The 21,273-nt window shown below is 35.9% G+C and overlaps 1 protein-coding gene across 1 annotated transcript in view; it reads right to left on the bottom strand.

Moving 5' to 3' along the window:
- The window catches only part of LOC144432744 (neuronal acetylcholine receptor subunit alpha-10-like), a 78,874-nt gene extending 67,415 nt beyond the window's left edge, over positions 1 to 11,459 (bottom strand). The window contains exon 1 of the mRNA XM_078121015.1: positions 11,259 to 11,459. Coding sequence (XP_077977141.1) covers positions 11,259 to 11,445 — 187 coding nt within the window. The 5' untranslated portion in view covers positions 11,446 to 11,459. The remainder of the gene's footprint in view (positions 1 to 11,258) is intronic.
- Positions 11,460 to 21,273: the final 9,814 nt, after the last annotated feature.

Below are 21,273 nucleotides of genomic sequence, written 5' to 3'. Positions count from 1 at the left end.
TACATTTATCCATCGAAATGTCTGATAAAAGTATACGTTGCTACAATGTATACGATTTGGCGACGATCTGCTAAGATAAAGTAGCAATCTTGGCAAGGATTTTGTAACGCCAGGTGAAGAAAAGAAGCAGTGTTAGTAGTAAGATTTTTGTCAAGTCTGTTTACGATTTGTTTCTACTCAACTGTTTTCTATTGTATGTAGAAGCAGTCACCAAAGAAACAGTGTACCGACTGACAAGATAAACAAACTAGTTCAGTGCAAATTGCCAATACTCCACAAACGAAATAGTACTCATTCAGACGGGAAATTTGAATGAAAGCCAGCCAACCTCTCATACATTTTGATGTGTACGTTCATCAACGTTACAAATCTACTTACGGACATTTGGTAATTTACGAGAACTTGTTTGTCCATGTTATCTGAATTTATTGCACATTGTGGGAAATCAAATTACCAAGTGACATGCGCCATTGCCATTCCACTCATACCAGCCCAGATGTGACGGCCTTGGATTGTAATTCAAGCTTTGCTCAACCAAGTTTATGTTAGTAAAACAACACACTAAACCTCTAATACGAAATAAACTACATACCAAAAATGATTAATACTGTTCTCTAACATCCAAAACAAGATAAAATTCACATTATAGGCATAGCGATGTTTGGTAAATGTTGATCGTTTCGACATCATGATGTACGTGTCTTCGATAGTGTATATATCACATGGGTAACTTGTGTTCCATTGCGACGGTCCTGTAATCTCTGTACGAATGTTTTACTGTGTTATATTTTGTTACAAACCCGTCGGCATATTCAATTTGATAAATGAAACGGTTTACTACATTGCTTCCCAGCATAAAAACACTGCGGCAATGCTAGACAAATCAGTATATGATGAATGATAATTGATGATTGCCTTGCCTCTATTACTACTAGATACATACTCAACGTTTTTATGTATGTCCATAGGGAACCTGTTTTAATATGTGTATTGTTCATGTGTTCAAATAATGTTTACTCCTTTCATTATCTCGTACACTCGGAGTTAATTGGGCAATGCGTGTATTTGTACAAGGAAGTGTAGTCTGTCAGTCCCTGCTTACACACTTGTTGGCAAACAATTTTAAATAATTATAATACTCGATGGCTAGCCCTAGTTTGATTTTAGCACCATAAGTGTTTCAAACTGTTGATACATCCGTAGAAGCATGTTTTTCCCCCCGTGATATAGGACGTTAACAGTCTGCATATATCAACAAGCAAGTGCATATGCACAAAATGCACTACATAGTTTTATATTACAGGAAAGTGTTCCTGATTTAATGGAAAGTTTCATGCAATTTTACTGTTTGCTCACTGCTTATACACGATAATGATACGCTTATCGAACATTGAAAGATAAAGGGAATTAAGTGATGTTCCGACAGTTTGTGTTACCCTTCATAACCGGAAGTTCAGAACCAAGGCATGTACGTCACTTCCGCCTAAATTCTCACCGATGCTAGTTCCATACTCAATATATACTTTCAATTTAACAAAACAAGCAGGGAAGTAAAGTACTACTAAACACACAAACAAGAACCCCATCTGGAAAATATTGTCTTTAATTTTAATCGTCATCGTTTCTGTCAATATTAATCTACAACATGAAAGTGAAATTCGCTTCCCTTTATATCTCATTCCAGGAGCCTGAATGGTTTGTAATGGAAAAATCACCGTCTTTTCAACTATACATAATGGAGCATTTAATGTGATTTGTTCAAACTTGAAGGCAATATTAAACTGAATTAGGGTCACAATCCCATTATCCATATAAATTAAGTAATTTCACCGCAATTTAACATCTCATATCTTATTCTACAGAGACCAAAACATAAATCTTATTTAGTACTCTCGACGCAGGAAAAAGATGACCGTTTTTTGTTTTTTTTAATTTCACTTTAAGCTTCTCTTGTCTACCACGATTTATTCTGAGTATGTTTCAGAAACGTTGTAAATCGTTTTCCTTTTTATATTTCCATTGCCTCAAGAACGTTTTTGTTGTATGTTTTGAAATGTTTCATTATAATGGTAGCACTGAGCTGTGAAACCAAGAATTAGACACACAGAGAGGCTCATCGATATCATACCAAACACATACATACATACATACATACATACATACATACATACATACATACATACATACATACATACATACATACATATATCACATACATCGCTGTCAAAAACTTTTTAAGTAATTGATGTTTTCAAAAAGGCTACCAAAGCTAATTTCTCACTCTACGTAACAACATGTGACGTCACCAATTGCATATTATCAGTACACCCGCGACAGGATGCTGTACAAACTGCAATAACAGCAATCATAACCAATAATCTAACATATTACGACTAGCATGTTTATGTCTTCAATATATGAAACCATCAAATTTACAATACTGAAGGTCTTCATATTCTTTATACATGGTCTCTGATTTGCAAGAGAGTGTTAACAGAACCCAAGCCAAGATCTGGTACGATACAGGCTGACTTGTACACTCTTCTAAATATAGGGAATCGATTTACGTTACAAATTATCTGGACAGCCAGGTTACACGGTTTCATACTCACTTCACAAATTATCCGTATGTTAGAAATACAGGGATTAGTCACTTGCATACAAATTATCCAAATTAAAAGCCCGCCACGAACCATCGAGACTCAGTAACAAGCATCGATCGTGTCTTTCGAATACAGCATGTCACTGGCCCTATCAATCTGATGAAATCTCAAGGGGGGGGGGGGAGAGGAAAAACTACGTTTCCATGGCTTAATGGAGAAGCAGTAGAGACATCACTCTAGCGACTTAAGAGAACAGCACAATGCCATCCTTATCGCTATTCGCAAACGAGTTGTCATAGCAACTCCTCATCCACTATGTGGCCTGCGATCACGATGTCCTTTTACAGTGCAGCTTGATTTTACACACCCCCAGGAGCGGGTAATAATTCATTTTCATAACAGTCTTCATTACATCCACGTTTCATTTTAAAAGCACTCACTGCATTAGAAATATGATCGACAGAAAATAGAATCCATCAATTTGAAGATGAAGATTAGAAAAGAGTAGTAGTCTAATGATCCGATAAAGTCTGATGAAAGACATTGCTTCATTAGTAGGCCGGGATACAAACTGTAGATGTAGTAGGTAAACTAGGCCACACATGGACGAGAGTAATTTGTCGTTGCAGATCAGGGAAATACTGTGTTACTGTAGCTGACACTCAATAGACTTGACAGTGTAGTTATTTTTAATAAACGTTACATGTTTTTTTAATAAATGATCATATTCATATCCCTATAATTGACGTAATCGATTGAATGGAAAGGTTTCATTAACAGATAGATTGTAGTATACGACACCACTATTATTTTAATACATGTCTCACTCATTATTTAACATCTGCCGGTTGTACGGCTGCTTGGAATAGATGTATACCTGATCCGAACAAGCGAAAATATGCAACTGCCCCTCCTACTATAACATCCATAGTTCCTTGTATAGTTTACGAACAAGCTCAAACATGTTGAGAGAGAGAGATATATTTTTATTATATACATGCTTTGCAAATGTAACTCTTGTTTTATGTTGAAACAAAATTCATTCAAGCATTCATTCTCTGATCAACGTGTTGCCAATGATTGTAGGATAGCTATTCTATAAATAGCAAGCAATCGAAAGCTGGAGTTACAGAGAGTGATATCTCCAGAATAAGTGTATCACCTACCAGTACGTGAAAATCCTTGTAATTAGGAGACAACACTATATCATAGCATGCTACCGTTTTCATTATACTTATTTGAATACATGTACATGTATCTTGTTACTGGAAATGTATAGATACCATCAATGATGACATTTCGTTCCTTTTTTACATGTGTTTTAAATACTCCTAACAATTCTCACAAGTTTACAAGTGGATCATTGCTTTTGTTACAATTACAAACTGTGTTATGCCTCCGACGTATAGTACGTAATTCATTGATTGGGACATAACTCTTTACATCAAGGTAAACATTCAACCAAAACACCCCAAGGTATAGTGACTATGAAAGGCCTTTGTACAAATATATGTCTTTTAGATAGAGAGCTTCAATATTCAAAGTTAGCATTTTCCGCCTATACATCCATTGTCTATGTATACAGAGAACTGTGAATACCTTCAAAATATTCTCTTACATAGATGTCACGGTACATTTGGCGTCAATGGATGCATTGATTCAAACATAATGGTCATCAAGTAGTAAAAAAATCCCAAGGTATTACAACCATGAATGCTTCCAAAATATGATTAGAACTAGCAATTCTGAAATATATAAAGACCCTCAGGGTTATATTGTGTCTGTAAAGTTTCTCTTTTATCCCATTGACAATCAGACACGTGAATATCGTCACACATCTCCCAGAACAGATGTAATTAATGTTTTGATTTCCTTCAATCACTAACATACCAGGTAAACAGCTTTACAAATCTTCACGTCAAAAACGACCGTCAATGGTGGTATTACTCAGAGTAGCAATCTTTCAAATGTCCATTGTAGAGTAGTACACGGTCTATCAATAGGGCCATTATTGGGTACGATGCCTATCAGTTTAGCTTTAAATCCCAAGGCAAAGGTTGACAAAGTTGACATGAGTGGTGTACGTATTTCTAGAACATTCTTGGATTGTGTAAACTAACTTACATTCCTTATATTAAGTTACAATCACTGATTGAATTACAGTCCCAGAAAGAACATGTCATTACCTGTATACGATACCATCTGTAAGACCATAGACCCTACACAACCGTATAGTTGTCTGTACAGTTGGTATGCAAGCAAAAAGATCTTATATTGTGTTCTTCAAAAATTTCTACCTATTACAGCTTTGATACGTTCTCTGCTCACTGACGTAGTGTGATTCGTGCGTGACGAGTATACAGTTTTTAAACCCCACGAATGCATTACTACAGCCAACTTTGTTATCCAAGCTGAGCATGCGAAGAGGGCAATCTTTGGAGATAAGAAGTATTCGTCCATAGGTGTTGCTAACCAATACTAGATTATATGAGGTCCCAAGCAATGCAATATAGTATATTATTTACAGAAGTGAATTGATTGATATTTATAAATGTAACCATATTTCCCATAATGCATCATCCAAGATGGCGGTTGCGCACGTTTCCTGTGTTCGGCTAATTGTTTGCTGTTGCATTATGTGAATAGAAACTTGTGGATACAAAACCATGTACTACATAGTTTACATACAATAAGCATTACAAATTTAATTTATTCATGTCATATAGAAAAAAATTAGTATCAAATTACAAATTAATAAATGCACTTAGAATCGGAATTTTGTTATTAAATGAATGTATTCGGTCCGTATAGCTCACTTAATTTTCTCAGCGTTCATTTTTCATAGTTTCCAAGTTGCCTGACAGCTCCATAGATGACAAATACAACGTGCTATTTCCTTGTAAATGTACTATGATTGGGTAATACGTATAACCACACAGTATTACTAATATCCTGGCTTTATTAATAATTTCATTACAGTTGCTAACCTTTTGCCGCCACATTCATTCGTAAGGTGTCAATTTCTTACTGCGGGGTATTTTGTACATTCAGGAATTTAACCCTAATAGGGAGGAAAATAACGTCAGCTGCTAATATTGTGTCACAAATTTGCAGTATTTCAGACACTCTCTGTAATTAAATATTATTCGGATAATTTGGACAATGTTTCAGTTATTATAGAATAAACATTTCTGGGTTTCTTGTTACCAAGTACCATTTCTCTAAGGGTTGTAAATTAAACGGATTGTAATCATATCTGAGAGAATATTAAATTTTATGCATTCCACTACAGCGATATATAAGAGACGTGTAATATGATAGGCCTTATAATCAAAGCTGTTAATATTACAAAATAATCCGTAGATGTATCCATTCCCCATTATCAGTTCAGTATGTATTCAATCTTGTTATTGGCAGAATATTTCTGTTATGCTCCTTGAGTAATAATATTTGTGGCTTGTATATATTGCGAGTAAGTAATCGAATGATAGATAAATACTGCGTAGCTGACATTCGTTTCTTTATACATACATGTATATGTACATACGTACATGCTTATTGACAAAGTTACGTTATGTACAAATCTATATGTATATGTGGACGTAATTGTGTTAATCCTTTAGTTTATTAACTGGTTGGTTGGTTGGTTGGTTGGTTGATTGGTTGATTGATTGATTGATTGATTGATTGATTGATTGATTGATTGATTGATTGATTGATTGATTGATTGATTGTCTGACTAGCAGACTGATTGACTAATCATCCGATCCCCAACCGATCGATCGATCGACCGATCGATCAATGATAGGTCGATCGCTCTAGAGACTGGTTTATTGATTCTCACTGATTCGTCTTTTTTTCATTAAGAGAATGTATCATCATCCTTGTGTGCTAAATGTTCATGAATCTGTAGTATGTTAAATTGGTTCAATTTACGTGTGGAGTGCGACGTGCACACTCTGAAAGTACATTCAAATTAGTCTGCATAGTTTTCAAATTGATAGCTTTATATCCATTACATTGTCATAGCTATACATCTGATGTCAATTGTCAGGAAATATTACATACAGCATTTAACATCTGAAAGCAATCTATAGGGTTTCGCGTTCATTAAACCTCGTCACGTCTGGCCGAACATATAATAGTATCCTACTCAAGTTCCCATGTATCGTCATCGGTCGAGTCGGTGTGGCCCCATCATGTCCTTCTGTACGTCGGTCGTATGGATCTCCTACCGATTGCTACGTTTGACCTGCCTTAACCTCTCTGACTTACAGATGTTTTTAAACCAGTTCTCCTCATCCATCTTTTTATTTCAAGCAACTCATGCCGTTCAATATGTAAGCGGTGCAGTCCCGGCGAGAAGACTATTAAAAAGTGTCGTTTCTGTATTTCAGTCCTGTTCAGCAGACTACCAGGTATCGTTTTTGTATATCAGCCCTGTCCAGGAGACTATAAAGTGTTGTCCGTCAGACTACCAAATGTGGTGATTGTATTTCAGTCCTGTTCAGCAGACTGCCAGGTATCGTTTTGTGTATTTCAGCCCTGTCCATGAGACTACAAAGCTTTGTCCGTCAGACTACCAAATATGGTGATTGTATTTCAGTCCTGTTCAGCAGACTGTCAGGTATCGTTTTTGTATTTCAGTCCTGTCCAGTAGTCTACAAAGTGTCGATTGTGTATGTCAGTCTCGTCCAGCAGGCTACCATGTCTCGTTCTGTACGTAGTTATAGCATTGTGTAATAAATCATTGATTTATAACTGGGACAGGGAGAATGATTATACTGGTATCTATAAATTATGGTTCATATTTGTATAACTGCCCGATCCTATGTACGACGTTTATCAAATACCTAACTTGAAGATTACTTTAATTTGACAATTTATGCATTAAAAGGATTAACTAATAAATGCACACACACTAGTTAGATAAGTGAATGTCTAAAGAAGACTAAAGTATTTCCCGCGATTTCATCAATCGCTTTAAATATACTGTGTGTATTTAGTTTTTCGAGTCAGCCGCTTAAAGTTCTGTTGTTTGCTAGTTATTATCTAGTGCACTATCCGACAGAGTGAATGCCAGGCCAAATGATTTCACCTTGAGTTTACAATGTCAATGTATTTGAGTAATTTCTGTCAATGTACAGATTATCCTTATATGTGCCACCAATGTATACTTATATAGATAAAAAAAAAGATAAGCCAGTCAAAATTTAGGTACGTTGGGTCAACGCTAACTATATGTTTCAAAGATAGTCAAATGAGCACATCTTTAAGAGAAATTGACCAAATCTCTTGCTGGATGTAATTGACAAGTTGTCGATTGTGTAAACCTTATAACGACAAAATGGTGATTTTAAATTACATACTTGTAAATAAGATGTGTACTCTAACTCTTCTGTATGGTTTCAACTTCGATTTAATGTCTAGGCCTGTTGATCATTAATATAATAATTTGTTCCACCGCAAAATTGCACCGGTTATGTAATTGTGAGATTATAAAGATCGGTCAATGGTACAGCAAAGATGATACCAATTTCAGGTTGAAGAAATTTAAAAAAAAACTCGTAAACAAAATTTATTTTTGATTGAATGTTACGGCTACAAAAACACAGCCTTACAGCATTTATTGATAGAATTAGTACATTCACGACTCGTACAGTAGATGTCACTGATTTGATATTCCGAGATGCTATGATCTGTGATCCATCGCAATGTGTACTAGAGACAAAGCATTGTATGTATGCGTTTTAGGATGTAGAAGAATGTAAAAGTTGCAAATCTTAATAAATGTATACAATTTAGGTATAAAGTATCACTCACTAGAGGAAGCTAAAATGTCTCCCCAATCCATAACCCCATCCCAAGACACATTTATATACAGGCATAAAAAAACAATGAAAGAATAAGAAGACACTTTATATGTTATCTGATAGTTAATTTTGATTAAGAATGTGTTTCGCGTGGATGAAAATTCTTGCTTGTTGCAGTGCATTTGATGAGTATAGGACGTGAAAGTCATTAAAATTGGTGAATTTCAAACAACCATGTCTCCAGATATTTCGTAAACAAGCGTTCACTGCTTTGATAGTCTTTTCAATCTTAATTGTATTTCTATGACTTCTATTTCGTGCTCATAATAAAAGCATGGTGTCTGCAGCGTTATGACCACTTAATGTTTGAAATTTGAACGATATATTTGCTCGTCGCATGAAACTCAATAGATTTGCTCAACCGTTATGAATACCAATATCTCGTAAAATTCAATGCAGAAGAACATATACTATTTTTATTTTTTATCACATTTTATAATGTAGAGATATAGAGATTAAAACCTACAGTGACCACACTCTTTGTACGATTGGTATCGCAAGCTGTCTGCAAATCAAAAGCGTTGTAATTTGAACCTAAAACCAACATTTACTCAGACCACATGCGTTCCCTCAGCTCATTTAAACGATAAATTAATATGCCCCTTTTGGATGACCATATGGATTCAAAATAGCTATTTTCTCAAGTGTTCCTGGAGAAAGATTTACGGAAGGATAATCGCAGAGTATAATGCACAGCCGACACATGCACATTTCTCCTTGGTGACGTCAAGATTTGCCGATAAAGTAATGAGATGGAACGACATAAAAGGTTACTAGATTTCATTCTTTAGGTTCGATTTTTTCCCACAACAATCTACATCATCTCTTTCACTACCACCATCCACATCTTAATGTACGTGAACATTTGCAATATTTGTTATTGTTGCCACTGCCTACATGTTACTACCATCTTAAAAATACGACTGCCAACTCTTGCTTTTGCTTATGTTGGATGTATACAGTGGACAAAATAGCTAGGGCTCAAAGTTGTATGGCCATACTTACAATTATGATTTTCATCTTGATCATGATTACTAACACATTGTACGGTTAATAGAGCACACAGGCTGTGAGTGCGACTTTGGTGGTAAAGCCCCCAAACTTGCGGCTATGAAACTCTATCATTTTGTCATACAATATATTAATCAACCAAAAATGTGCCTATGGTCTTTCATTCAATATTCATAACGAGGCAAACAGAAACTACCATCGACAGTTCAAACAACCATCACAACTACCATTAACATCATCGACACCACTGTCATCTTATTTTGATATCATCACCCTTGTCATCGTCAGGACATCGACGTTGTCGCCATTATCCATTATTACAAGTCACCACCACGTCTATCATCACCATCAAAATAAATACCCATTAGGCCTACAGTCAGCGGTGCTTTCCCCCATTGCATAATCACAATCAAATTTAACGAAATCGCAGATTAGCAAAAAAACTACATCAATCAAGCACCTATAAATTGAATAAACTTGTCTACGCGGTCACTCTTTAATTTGCATCAATTCAGGTTATCTTTCCCGAACGTTACCTCGGTGAAATCGATTCACTGTAAATTTGGGGAAATCCACTTAAGGCTTCAGCAATCTTTCGCTTACAAATGCTTTACATCCGTTACGTTGATTAGATGGGATTTGCCAATATAGGATTGTGAACTAATGCAATATGTCAAAGCAAACCAGCCAATATTCAAGGCCACCTCTCTCATTCCCAACACTACAAGCTATAGTGAATTGTTAGAACACGTTAACAAAATATTCGGTGTACATACATCTATCGTGCATAGTTTACAACCCAGACTGCATATCTGGTATGACTAATTACAATCACTTCATCTGACACCAAACCTAAAACACTCTATGATTGATCTGCAGCAGGAAAATCATCACTTTCTTCTCTTGGGGAATATGCACAAATTGATGTTTCATTGCTACAATTGTTGATCGCTATATTTCTTATATGGCCCGTTTGAACTAACTCCCCAGGCCTCGTAATTGAATTGTAGCCTTCTTGGAAGAAAGTAGCGACATAAATATTTCAAACCGGATACGTTGTCTGTTCTTCCCTCGAAATTAGTATAAACAAGCTTGTTCGGATCTCCGTTTGAAGGGCTAAATATTTACAATTATGTCTATCATTGAAAGTTGGAGGATGTATATAGAAATCGCTCTGCCCGTCTCTTTGTTATACGTATGTATGTATGTATGTATGTATGTATGTATGTATGTGTGTGTGTATGTATGTATGTATGTATGTATGTATGTATGTATGTGTGTATATGTATGTATGTGAATTCATGTCTGACTGACTGACTGTCTGTCTGTCTGTCTGTCTGTCTGTCTGTCTGTATGCATATGTGTTTGTCTGAATGAATGACTGACTGACTGACTGACTGACTGTCTGTGTGTGTGTGTGTGTGTGTGTGTGTGTGTCAGTCAGTGAGTGTGTGTGTGTGTGTGTGTGTGTGTATATATATATGTATGTTTGCGGGAATAAAGTGAGCGCCTGGTGTATTTTCTTATGTATTTGCATATGAATAAAAGATGAGCGAGGTAAAACTTGCTTTGATGTTGCTATAGTCGTCGTGATCACTTTTCAAATATCTAATATCTCTATTACTAAAGAATCAATGGAGCGAGATATCCGAGAAATGTCATTAAATAACTGCTTTTCATCATGACAAAGCAATAAGGTAATATAACGTGTACAATGATATCTCCTTGTTAATAAGACATGGTTGTGGATAAATGAAATTTGAGTACGTACCCCTCTTGTTTACACGTTTGGTGCAGTTGAGACATATGTCCATGGTAGGAAATTCTTTACACATTTCACAACTGATGCATCTCCTCCCTTTTACATCATATACCTCGTTTTCTGGACATACGTGTTGTGTCAAACTCATATGAGAAGCCATAAACACCATGACAACGCTGTAAAAAATTAGACTCATCCTCTCTGATGAACGTATTAGCTCAAGTCCGATATGCTGTGGAACGTTAGCTACCCTCAGTGTTGAGTATGATGACAAAGTCCAGCGAGGTTTTAAGCGAATGAAAACTTCGAGTGTACGATGCGATCAGCTGAATGTCCGCTATGACTCCGTATGTAGGACACGTGAAGGTGAATTCGCATTAAATGAGACAGGACCCTTACCCATCGGTGTTAACAGCAGGAGTGCGCGGAGAGTGAAGAAGCAGTCTCGGGTACAAGGCAGACTTTTAAAAGGTGATGCTAAAGTGTTGTTCGCGAAGAAGTCACGCTGTCCTAAAGTTAGCGTGACTAATATAATACTGTGTGCGCATCTATAGACACCATTCACTTTAATAAAGTGTCAGATGGGATGCCGTGGTCACGTGACAAACTCGATATCAGCTCTTGCGCTTTTGAACGCAGCCGACTTTTTCAGTGCTGCATTTTTTTCATCCCACTGCCTGCCCTGAATACTGTATTTAGTAGTGCAATCTGTAAGATGCGTATACAAATAGAAATAGAAATGTAAGCCGTTGTATGATGAAGACAGTGAAGAGTCAACTGAATAGAATGATAATAAACAACTCAATTACCTCGTGTCCCCAAATGCTAGGGGCATGGAATATATGGTGACCCGTGGTAACATAAGCGCGCCAAATGAATAAATATTGCCGTATATCGCTCTATGTGTCTTTGTACCGAGAACAATTTCACTGAAGGGACGGGTCAGTAAGTTGTTTCCTTTTTTTACCTTTAAAAAGTTTCTGATCTGGAATGATGTCTACTTCAGCTTAAAGGTCAACAAATTGCCAGCCACATATGTTAACAGAAATACCATTATAACATCTCATTTGAATAGCTATTCCTACACGCTAACTACCACCATTTATCATACTATGCTAGAAAGATATGTCGATTGCCCTCTGTATTGTTAATTTATCAAGCAGTCGTTTGACAAGCCAGAATTCAGAAATAACCCTATGTTTTAAAGCCGCATGGTCGGTCACTAAGGGCCTTATTTTCGGCACAATGTAGTAGGTGCTGGATATAAAAATCTTACACTTTTGCTGTTACTTTTAACGTGTTCTCTTAGACAACTAGAATAAAGAAAAAAAATTAAAAGTCGTACAAATTTTTGAAATATACAGAGGTCGAAATTATACAAATAATTAGCCATTTTAGAATCCAATATGGCCTCCGAATACTGTGTTAATTATATGGGAAAATAAAAGGTTGTTGATTCAAACAATGCGATGGCCCCAAATTTTCTATTATTTCAAAAAGGGCCAGGGTAGGAACAAGATTTTTGTTTCTCTTGTCCGCGTGGGGCATTTATTTCAACTCAGTGTACGAAAATTCACGGTTAAACGTATTCAGAGAATATATGTGTCGACGCATTACCCAAGAGGTGAGTAACGAGACAACCAATGTTATTTGCTTGGGTTTTCCGATTTGATTGATAACCAATTGATTATCTCACGATGTTATTTTTATATCATATATACATTCCTGTTGATGACACAAGTAATTTGGCACAATTAAGTGTTTAATTGTTGGAATGACACCAGTATGCTTAAATATCAAACACATTTTACCAGACACAAAAAGTTACAGACTGTACCCCTTTAACACAAGTGAAGGATATGCTTTGCAAACTGTTCACTAACATTTTACATTGAGAGTTTTGCATTCCGGACAAAGATGGATTAGGAGTTACAGATCATCAGTATTTATTGTGCTGTCTGTAAATCTGCAGTCGTCGAAAGCCTTTGCAAAGATACAACATAACACATATGTCGTGAACTTGCCCGTACACGAGGGTTAACTACACTGAATATGGAGTTATTAACAACGTAATATCATATTGGTATTTGTGATGGTAATATTTTTCAGATGATAAGCGATGGTCATTTTAACTAGGTATAGCCTCTGAGTATTGAAAACCAATTTCTTGATAATGGCACCCTCCCCTTGTCTGTTGGACGTGCTATGTCCTCCATTAAAAATTAAATGTTCAAAAGTTTTTCATAAATGCGCGACGTACACGCGTGTACGCACATACCCACACACGCACATACATACACACACGCGCACACACACACGCACACACACACACACACACACACACACACACACGCACACACACACACACACAATATGTACACTGTATCAATGACATTATTAAAGTGTCTTTACATTCTCATATCATCATCATTATTATTGAACATTTAATAAGTTAACTTCATTATGGTCATATAAAAACATTTTTTGATACAGTTCTTGTCTCCGTGTGTTTGCGTCGAGTTTATGTAAGATGATGGCTCTGTTCAATAGTGATACCAAGGAAGACATCGTGAGTACACATGTAACATGTTAGACGTTACACGTGGTTGAATATCATATCATATCACTATTTGTATTAAAATAAAGCCTCCAAACATATATAGGGAGAAATGTCAACAGGACACCAAGTATTCTGATACGTGTAATGTGGTTAATGTAAGTTATTTGCATATGTGTTGTGACATTTTAAAGTTTCAAACTTTATTGACTCGTGCGAATGGCAAAAGACGCCTTTCTATACAAATACATACATGAATATCTATTACATTTACAACTACACGATCGCAAATTTTATACGTTTAATGTTATACTTTTGTGTCTATATTGTTTTCTTTTAACGTTTTCAGTAACATTAAAATCAGTTCTGGAGTTAAAAAGGCTATAGGGAAAGAGGATCGCTCAAAGATGTGTTCTGAGATATGTGCAGCTGCCTCCGTAATTGATCCTCTGAAAGTATCAGGGGTTTTTAAATTTCAATTTAATCGTATACAAATTCTTCAAAACACTGAGTCACTTTAATTTCGTGTCTGCAGCACCCCCGGGCATGGCTTATCTGATAAATGGTGCATTGTCTCAATGCACTGATTCGCTACATGGGCTTCCAATTAATGGATAGTTGTGTCCATTTGCTGTGGATGTTTACGGATTACTTTTTAAATGTGGCTGTTATAAAAGGACCTTGCTGATTGGTCAGTATATGTTACAGGAAATGGCATGTTTGCCATGTGAGGATGTGCTACACACATAAAAACCATGTCAGTCTCTTCAATGATGTATATGGAATTCTTGATAAACCAAACTGGTATTAATCACATTTTTAAAATTGTGAACTGCTACAAATTGAAACACTGTTATTACGCTCGATAAACAACATTATAGCGTTTTATACAAGGAGCGACTAATGCTACAGACAGACTCTCCGAGTATAACTGAAGATTGAACGCTTCGCCCATTAAGAAATTAGCTGGTAGTTTCAAAACAAAATTAACTCAATTTGTCCGCAGTCGGAGAATGTTTTGACAGCAAATGCCTCAAAGTAGAAAGTAAAGTCGAAATTATAATGATTTTCGTCAAAGCGTAAGATGTTTTAAATACAGGGTTAATCACAATCATATAGTTGTCAATTTGAAAAGCACCTAACTTACAAAGGCTAATTTGAAATGGACAAGTGATATAGACATCTTGGGAGCAGTGGGACTTTTTCAATTTATTTCTAATTTCGTTGGCCAAACGTTACATTTTGTCAAATGAATATTATTAACTAACACTTCTGATTACTATAAGGTATGATAGTCGCACACTGAGTACTAGTAGATTCAGCTAACTGTAATATCATTCTAGAGTGACCGTTATTATGGAAATTACATTATCTTGTCCAAATGACCTGTCTAAGTAATGTATCACCTATGACTGTATAAGTTATTTGTTTTTAGCTTTCCTAACAACATTTTTTGGCCTAATGTGGATCGTTAATGGGTTCGATTAACAACTTAGCAGGCCATACCTATTTACGTTTATGGCAATCTAATTTACAAATTTAGACGATATAAATCAAATTCCACTACTTTTCATATGATGACGTATGACTTACGCGTATGACAGTTTGTTCAGCTCGATGCTCATACATACATCTCCGTCGTTTTCATATCGTTCGAGCTGCATGACTTCTCTTATTTCCATACACAACCGTTCTCGCATGACAAGTACAAATTCGATGGATAGTTAGACCGTAAACGTCTTCGCTCAAACATCAGAATTTCTCGCACAATAGCGCATGAGAATAAGTCGATCTCCGTGCTCTATTTTGATCCTCTAGCATGTTGTAAAATACTATCGCGAGTACATTGAATTTATGATGCTATACCACAAGGAAGTTAAACTCTAAACAAACGACTTTGTTTTACATTTAGAAATGAGGCAAATTAAAATGTAGACACAATTTGCAGTCATGTTATAGAAACTAGCCTTTACAGGACATTTATCACGAGCTTGCTGTGACATTAAATGACATATCACTTTACATGAGACTTACCACTGTGTTGTGCGAGAAAAGTTGTAATACAACGAACAAGCTTATGCTGGAAGAAATCCAAACGTAGAACGATTAAGAATTAATTACGTCAGCAAGCGAGGGTAATCTAAACAATATATTACCCAATTATCTAACTTTGATGTCATTTTTGACAACATTTTAATGTCGCAGTCGAGAAAATTACATTTCTAGTGTGAAAAGTCTATTGCGGCTGAATGAGTAAATATATGATGGGTTCTTACGGGACATTTAGTACGCAAAGATAAGATCTTACTCTCAGTCTTGCTCAGATGGAACAATGATGTCATCATGCCATATATAGTATTGTTACCTAGCTGGCTTGTGTTTATCTGTATTTATATATGGACTGTGAAATACACGTAAAAACACGAACCGGTTAAGACTAGCTATAAATCAACCAACAACACGGTCAAGACAATTTATGAATGCAAAAGTAAATAGTGCACGTCGTCATGAAAGATTAATATATGGTATAGTCTGTCATTACGATTCACGTATATCAACTCAATATTGCTCTTGGACAGACAACATGTAATGATGGATGGATGGCTAGATGAATGGATGGATGGATGGATGGATGAACAGAGGGAGGGAGAGATGGAGGAAGGGAGGAATAGATAGATGGATGGATGGATGGATGGATACGTGGATGGATGGATTGGATTGACCAAGCGAACGTACGAATGAATTAATGACTGACTGACTGACTGACTGACTGACTGACTGACTGAATAGCTGATAGGTATATGGTTTTAACAAATGTACATACATACATGCATTCAAGTGTTTTGCCTACAATCATTTATGTTAAATCAATTACTAAATGTTTAATTCAATATACGATAATGCAATAGTAGTTGTACACGGTGAATATCGTGTTATATGCTTGCATATATATATGAATAATTCTATTTTTTGAAGAAAAAAGTATATCCTTCGTTTATTTAGAATTTCCTAACAGTACAAAATAGCTATGAGTATCATGAACCTTGTTAAGTCAGACATACCTGTCTACACGATACCTTGCAGTAGAAATTTAAAACTGCTCAAAATTTCTATTTGTGAAAACAAATCGGTATTCTCATATTACCTATGTAAAAATTATCGTTGCTATGTACTTGGAAACATTAAATGTTCTACTACAAATTATATTATACAAATTATGTACTTATATACGACTTTGAGTCGTTTTTAAAAAGAACTGTGGCAAAGTTCACATGACCACATGAATTCGGATTTGCTAGATTAATGTACGCTATCCTGGTTGGTTTGATATTCCTGTATCGTACACACTTATTTTACTATTCCAGATGGTGTTGTCCTGTGTTTTTATTTCAGTCGCTTGGGAGCTGCCCCAGGGAGATGGGTTCCTTTTTCCTGACATTAAAAAACTATATATTTCAGTTTAACTAAGTTTTCTTTCCTACATCACCGCTAATAAAAGTGAATTACATAAATGGGAAGCTTTACAGAGTTCATTAATACTCGGTTGGGTATACGTATTCATCACCACGTTCAAGCTTAGCTCTAAGGTCCCTTAAGTTGCAATTGGTTTAGATCTCAGAAAGCCGGACTTTCGGTCATTTCTCTGTATGCTTACAACACACTAAGTAGCATATCACGTAAAGGGTGCCGATATTAAACTTTTTTTTTCAATTTACCTAGCAAGTAATGTTCTTTCGCTAGAATGGTTCCTAAGCCAGATTTCTGTGGTTCTGAACGCAGACATGAAATGAAATGCCGCCTTTTGATATTGCGGTCTGACTTTTGAAGGATACATCTTAAAACTATCGCTAAAGGAAACTATACAGTGCTCGTCATTTTAAAGGTAATTAGTCTAAAACCTTGCAAGAATTTTGTTGAGGGTAGTTTTGATATGAAAATGTACTTATACATTTTAATTAGTGTCATTGGCGTGCGTATTTCACCAATATGTGATACGTCACTAGTGGTACTCAATATTTGACACGTCACTAGTGAGATTTAATATTGATATTCTTTTTTCCCCCTGGCGGCTCTCCATATATGTACGTCCCTGGCGGTACTCTGTATTTGATACGTCATTGCCAGTACTCTGTATTTGACACGTCATTGGCGGTACTCTACATTTGATACGTCATTGGCGGTACTCTATATTTCATACGTCATTGGCGGTACTCTATATTTGATACTTCAATAGAGGGTTACTTGCACTGATCCATCTTTACTTTCATACTTGAAACGTCACTGGCGGTACTCGATATCACTTGTGATATTCCATGGTACACTCACCCGTCACTTCAGCAATCTGTGCGAATGTTTACATTGAACTTGGGGGGGGGGGGGATAACCCAGCTGCAAAACTTAACAATCTTTGAAGTAAACTTATCTAGTTGTATCTTCGACTGAATCACGTTCTCGCAAGCCAGAGCTCTTATTTCTGCTAAATAACGCAACGAAATGTGAAGCACGTCTTAGATGGTGCCGTAAAGAGGCCCGTGGTTTACGACGATGCTCAATTACGACAGTAATGTTACGTTACTACTCAACAAATGTTATGAGATCTATGTGAAAGTCTCATTCTTTTCAGTTCCACGTCTATTATCTATGAATTCCCTGGTTTGGGTCTATAATAAATTGGTTAATAACCAGCATCACCTCTTACTTCGAAAGAAAATATATGTTATCACTGATTGTGCCACTGCCACTACGTAGTACTTGTCGTCGAGGAAATGACACACTTTATGGTGTTACGATCGGATGAATTAAAGAAGTGATATCGGGTAATGACCTCATACTGCGGTATATATGTCTACTTTGACAGTGCACTGACCACACCTGACCTTAAAGTAAGACATTTAGATCGTTGGGACCAGTCTAGCCCAGAGACTTGGCTATCTCGATTGATAATATCGCTCGCTAGAGCCAGTTTGTCGAACCAAAGTCTCTAGACTATACAACATTTCAAAATCAATAGAGACATGCCCTTAAAATGTACGAAATCCCAGGAATGCGATCATTGTTTTTATATTTTCTATTGCCAAGTATACATCTACTGATCAGTGTCAGACACTCTCCCGCGTCAACTATTGGCATAAATTTGCATATAATTTGCAGAAAAGTTTCCCTATACATCTATCAAATGCCGGAAATTCGGGTAGTTATTCTTTACGAGCTTACGATATAATATTAGAAATTCCTACGAATATTTGTTGTAAAGATGTGATCAAACTCAAATATTTAAACAGTCAAGGGAATATGCAGTCTGAATATTTTTTCATCTAATATGTCTAGGTGAGAGGTGATATCGGGTAATAACCTCGACATGCAAGCTATTTTTTATGATTTTTTTTATAAAAACATAATTCATATTTTAACATTGACAGGGCTGCGTTTCATCAAATAATTGATGTCTGGTTGATCATCACTGCTTTCGAAAATTCAAATCGCGCATTCCTAAATATGATGAGTTATGACGTAATCCTTCCAGTCATTTTTAAAGGGGAACGTCGCTCCGGAAAATAAAGGTATATTTTCATTAACTATGGGTTCTGGAGAGTCATTTCATGATTTTACATCCCTGCAATTAGTTGCGATTTCAGCGAAACATCAAGTTTATCTTGTTCGTTATAAGTTATTTTTATCGTCTCGCTCAACAAAAGTCTTACTAACATTGCTACATTTTATGGTCTTGTTCGACAAATCTAATCACATTGCTACATTTTACTTTATCGCTCAACAACAATCTTGCTAACAATGCTATATTTTATCATCTGGATAGATAAAAATCTTACTAACTAACATTGCTACATCAAGTTGTATCATCTGGGTAGACAAAAATACTCCTAACATTGCTACATTTTATCGTCATGGTGGACAACAATCTTACTAACAGTGCTACATTTTATATATCGTCTGTCTAGACAAAAATCTTACTAACATTGATACATTTTATCATCTGGCTAGACAAAAATCTTACTAACATTGATACATTTTATCGGCAGGGTAGACAAAAATCTCATTATTATCCTCTTGTGTGACAACAATCCTACTGACATAGCTATATTTTCTTTTTGTGAGCTACCTTTATCTTAGCAGATGATTGAAAAAACATACGAGTACGTTGTAAAAATGTACAATTTTTCAGACATGTCAATGGATTATAATATAACAAATGAACTCTAATTTTTGTCATGCCCAACAATAAGATGTGACGATGTTAATATAACATTTGCTAAGCATGACAATAAAATGTAGCAGCGTTGCTACGTTTTTGTTGAGCCAGACGACAATTTGTTTCAAATGAACTGGCTTCTATTGGCCCTTCGTGGCAACTATCGCTACCCATTCTGTCACGTATCATGTTAGCTCTCATTTAATGACGTCGCATACCTATGATTTAAATTCGTATGGTTTCCTTGATATGCGAATCGCATGTCAACATTGTATATGTATACCCTGCAGCAAATTTAATATCCACTACATAATTTCATAATAACTGCAAGGTAAATGATTAGAACAACATTTTTAATAGATGGAGTGTGTCGTATTCGTACTAAAGTTAACCATTACATCATTTTGTATTAGTATCTTGAAATTACATCTATAAAAGGGGTTTTGTGGTCAAAAAACTCGGGAAAGTACATTATGAGACAATTCAAACGAGACAATTTGGTAATTCACCAATTTACCCCATTTTCTGTCAAGCATACTTTATATTGCACTTTTAATAACTCCTGTACATCTGTTCGTAAACCATATATTGTTTGGAATGAATGACACGTACCATTAAAAGAACATTGAGAAACTAATCATATATACACAATCATCTGTATACAAGGTATAAAAGCATCAGATTGAGTTGATGCATACAGAGTCAGTCTGTCCACACAACTACAATCCCAGGAGTCTATCGTTGGTCATGCGTACACTATCAAAGTTGCGGTGACCATTTCAATTGTGCAGTTTATATATGAGTCACGAACACAGCTGTAATCACCACTACCGAATCAGACTCATTCAACGCTTTCCAGGAAACACAAAACTTTAACTCTCTAGAAATATAACGACCTTTGAACTTTAAGAGACACGTTATTTCTGGCATCAGTGACTACTAGTATTTTAAGGTTTTTCCCTTAGGTTCAACTTACTCGTAATCGTACATTGTGAAGAGTATCGCATTACCTGTGGATAATGTAGTGTTTTTTTGTACTGTATACACGATAAATCAAATCAAATTGATATTTGTGTCCGCACCCAAAAATCAGCACCGTCAACGGCGATCATGATTTCATCCTATCTCTGTACTACTTGTGGATAATATCAACAATTGTTAATATGTATAGTTTCTAAAAATTATTATATTTCAACAGTTTTCATTGGATATATATTGCGGTTGTCTGATCGATAAGTGATGCTCGTGAAAACTAGTAC

Source organism: Glandiceps talaboti, chromosome 3 (assembly GCF_964340395.1).
Source record: "Glandiceps talaboti chromosome 3, keGlaTala1.1, whole genome shotgun sequence".
NCBI classification, from domain to species: Eukaryota; Metazoa; Hemichordata; class Enteropneusta; family Spengelidae; genus Glandiceps; species Glandiceps talaboti.
Note: the sequence above shows the minus strand (reverse complement) of the source record. Positions and strands in the feature narration are given on the sequence as shown.